Here is a 3,494-nt window from a genome sequence, read left to right as displayed (position 1 = left end):
TGTGTGTGTGTGTATATATATATGTGTGTGTGTGAACGTGTATATATATATATATATATGTGGGTGTATTTGTTGTGTATATATACATATACATATATACATATATATATATATTGTATACATATTGTATATATATACAAATATATATATATATATATTCTACGGCCCTAGCTATCAGGTCCACATAGTAGTTCGCCTTCACTTATTACCCGACCAATCTATCATATTTTAGCCTGGTTCAGACAATTCGAGCGCTTCCCTCCATGAGTATGAGATATGCAGACTATCTAAGTCTATCACCAGGCTCACTCATACCACTTATTCTACTTATATCCTTTGTTTCTGTCACCCTTACGTGTGTGTTGTTTTGTGCACGTGGGGTGTGGCCGGGTGGTGTCCCTATGCATACACCGCCACGTAAGATTGGTAGCCGCATTGCTGTTGTGTATATTTGGTATAACAATGGGGCCCTTGAACTCCTATCTCTTCTCCTCTTGACCAAAGATGATGGGCTGCTAGTCGTTGATACGTGATCACCACGCGGAGAAGTTTTTGTTTCCTGTCCTTCGCACTTCTCAATTGCTATATATGTACTCACTTCTCAATTGCTATATACGTACTCACTTCTCAATTGCTATATACGTACTCACTTCTCAATTGCTATATTCGTACTCACTTCTCAATTGCTATATTCGTACTCACTTCTCAATTGCTATATACGTTCTCGCTTCTCAATTGCCATAATTGTACTCACTTCTCAATTTCTATATACGTACTCACTTCTCAATGGCTATATACGTAGTGGGTGGGTGTGAGTGTATATAACATGACCATCTGGTTTGTACTCCGGACTGTGGCGCTGATAGGCGATGTGTCGAGTAACCTTCACACCGTGATCTTAGCGTTCACCGGATGTGCAATTTCAGGTACGTAGCACGGAATATATCTCTGCGAATACTGCACTCATAAATTGTATATATATATATATATATATATATAATGTATATGTATGTATATATTTATTATTATTATATATATATATATATATATATATATATATATATATCGTATCACAGGATATAGCCATGTGGATTATACACGTGCACTAGTGTACGTATAAGTGTCGTAGGTTCGGAATTGTCCACTTTGTAACCTGTCTTGTTCTATTCCGAGCCTCTCAACCGAACATGTATATGAACGTATTCGGCGATCTGCGTTCATATCCAAACGACCGTCACACGCGATAAGTGTGTGTCAGTACGGCACTTCTATACTTATTAGCAGATCTCTCAGTTTAACGTGACGGAAGAGGTCGTTCATCGGTGTAGGATACCAAGGATTTTAGGGTTTTGTCTGCACTCATCGAGACTCGCCAGTCGTGTGTCGCACGACGTGTCAGAAAGAATTGTTTGCGTCATATTCCCAATGGTGTAGTATGAAATATATTCCCAATGGTGTAGTATAAATTATATTCCCAATGGTGTAGTATGAATTATATTTCCAATGGTGTAGTATGAATTATATTCCCAATAGTGCAGTATGAATTATATTCCCAATGGTGTAGTATGAATTATATTTCCAATGGTGTAGTATGAAATATATTCCCAATGGTGTCGTATGAATTATTTTCCCAATGGTGTAGTGTAGACATAAGACCTGGGGGAGCAACTATTGACCATACATACTCAATATTACACATGTAACACCAGCCTCATCTGTATATAATTTCAAACCAGTGATTAAACAAGTGGTAGGGTTTCTGTGCTGTGTCTTCTGTCCCATTTGTCTTCCTCTCTGCTTGCACCAGAGCCCTAATAACTACCATGGCGGACAGTGCGTAGGGCAAGGGCATGAACCGTACCTCTGAAGTGTACAGTCAGTACACCTGTGATCTAAACATAGCACACACGTACACGCATGCAGTGGTACCTCTAAGGCTTACAGTCAGACTACGCTCGCTTCCTAAACACGAAACACACGTACACGCATGCAGTGGGGTTTCTGTGCTTCATCTTCGGTCCTAAGTTCTACATAGCCTTCAGTGGGAAGGGTGATAGCATGGGAGGCACCTCCGATCACCCAGAAGTGGCCCTGCAGGAGAAGGAGCGCATCCAAAAAGAAGGCCAAGTCAGGGCTGAAATACGTATGTGTGTGTATGTGTGGGTGTGTGTATGTGTAGGTGTATGTGTGTGTATGTGTAGGTGTGTGTGTGTAGGTGGTAGTAGGTACGTATAAGTAGGTGTATCGTCGGAACAATCTGCATTGAGCAGACGATAGTAGTTATTGACACATAAAGCTACACGTTCATGTGTGTATGTGTTTGACGCGTGAGTGCTTCTAAACCCGATGTTCGGTGAACGAAGCTAAGTCAGAGATAGGGCCATCGAGCCATATGGACTGTGTCTGTGCACCTAAGTCGGAAATAGGGTCATAGGAGCCATAGCCCTAATATCGCGCTGTGCTGCCATACTAACCGCTGGTAAGCCACCCACTCCCACATGCAGCTACGGCCAACAAGAAGCCCAACTCTCCGCAGACGAGTGCTACAGACGCTCCTGCTCACGAGAGCACTGTATGTGCATATTTATTTGCTACGCATAAGACTGCCTGTGTTGGGTATATCAATGTATAGACATGCCGTAGATGTGTGAGTGCATATGTAGCTATGGACGTGTCTGTGTTATGTAGAAATGGACTTGTTTGTGTTTGTGTAGAAGTGGACTTGTCTGTGTTTGTGTAGATGGTCGTTGTTTAGATACCCCTGGTGTGTGTGTGTGTGTGAGCGTACGTGTGGCTATGGACTTGTTTGTGTTTGTGCGAAGCATTGTTTCGTAGGTATGCATGGCGTGTGTGAATATATATTATTATATATTTTCTGCATTTGATATGGATGAGATGATCAATGTTGGCGTACTGTATTAAACATCACGTAATGTTGGGTAGGAGATAAGTCCTGCAACAAGTGAATATAACATCTGCTGTACAGCTTGCAATTCATCTACCCGTGCCCATATCTATGACTGGGCCGGGAGATGCAGGCCCCATCATCCTACCACCTTTATTGGATGTAGTTAAGTAGAAAAGTATGGACATCACCAAATGATTCTAGAGTCAGGTAGAAGTGTAGCGTCTTAGGGTGCAGTAGAAGTCTCGTGAATCAAAGTTCCCTGCTTTTCTCTATTACCTACCACGAACCGATAAGGATCTCACATCCTGTGTGCTTGAGGGCTTCGTTCATTCCATAAACTCGCTCCATTGATCACACAGCAAGCCCGAAGGCCTTCGTATTCGATTTATGTCTATATATATATATATGTATATATACATGTATATTTATATATATATTTATATATATATATATATATCTATATATCTATATATATATATATATATATATACGAAATCTGTGTGTCGGTGTGTCTGTGTCTGTGTCTGTGTCTATGTCTGTGTTTGTGTGTGTCTGTGTGTATGTGTGTGTGCGTATTGTGCATTTC

General features: G+C 41.0%; 1 protein-coding gene across 1 annotated transcript; it reads left to right on the top strand.

Annotated features, from left to right (window-relative positions):
- Positions 1-826: 826 nt before the first annotated feature.
- On the top strand, positions 827-3,079 carry SARC_03197 (hypothetical protein; the record flags this gene model as incomplete). Its single annotated transcript, XM_014303027.1, has 4 exons — positions 827-926; positions 1,994-2,143; positions 2,505-2,572; positions 2,987-3,079. The coding sequence occupies 4 exons, from the start codon at positions 827-829 to the stop codon at positions 3,077-3,079; spliced, it is 411 nt and encodes a 136-aa protein (XP_014158502.1).
- Positions 3,080-3,494: the final 415 nt, after the last annotated feature.

The sequence above is a fragment of the Sphaeroforma arctica genome (genome assembly GCF_001186125.1).
Source record: "Sphaeroforma arctica JP610 unplaced genomic scaffold supercont1.157, whole genome shotgun sequence".
Lineage (NCBI taxonomy): Eukaryota > Ichthyosporea > Ichthyophonida > Sphaeroforma > Sphaeroforma arctica.
This window is presented reverse-complemented; position numbering and strand designations above follow the sequence as displayed.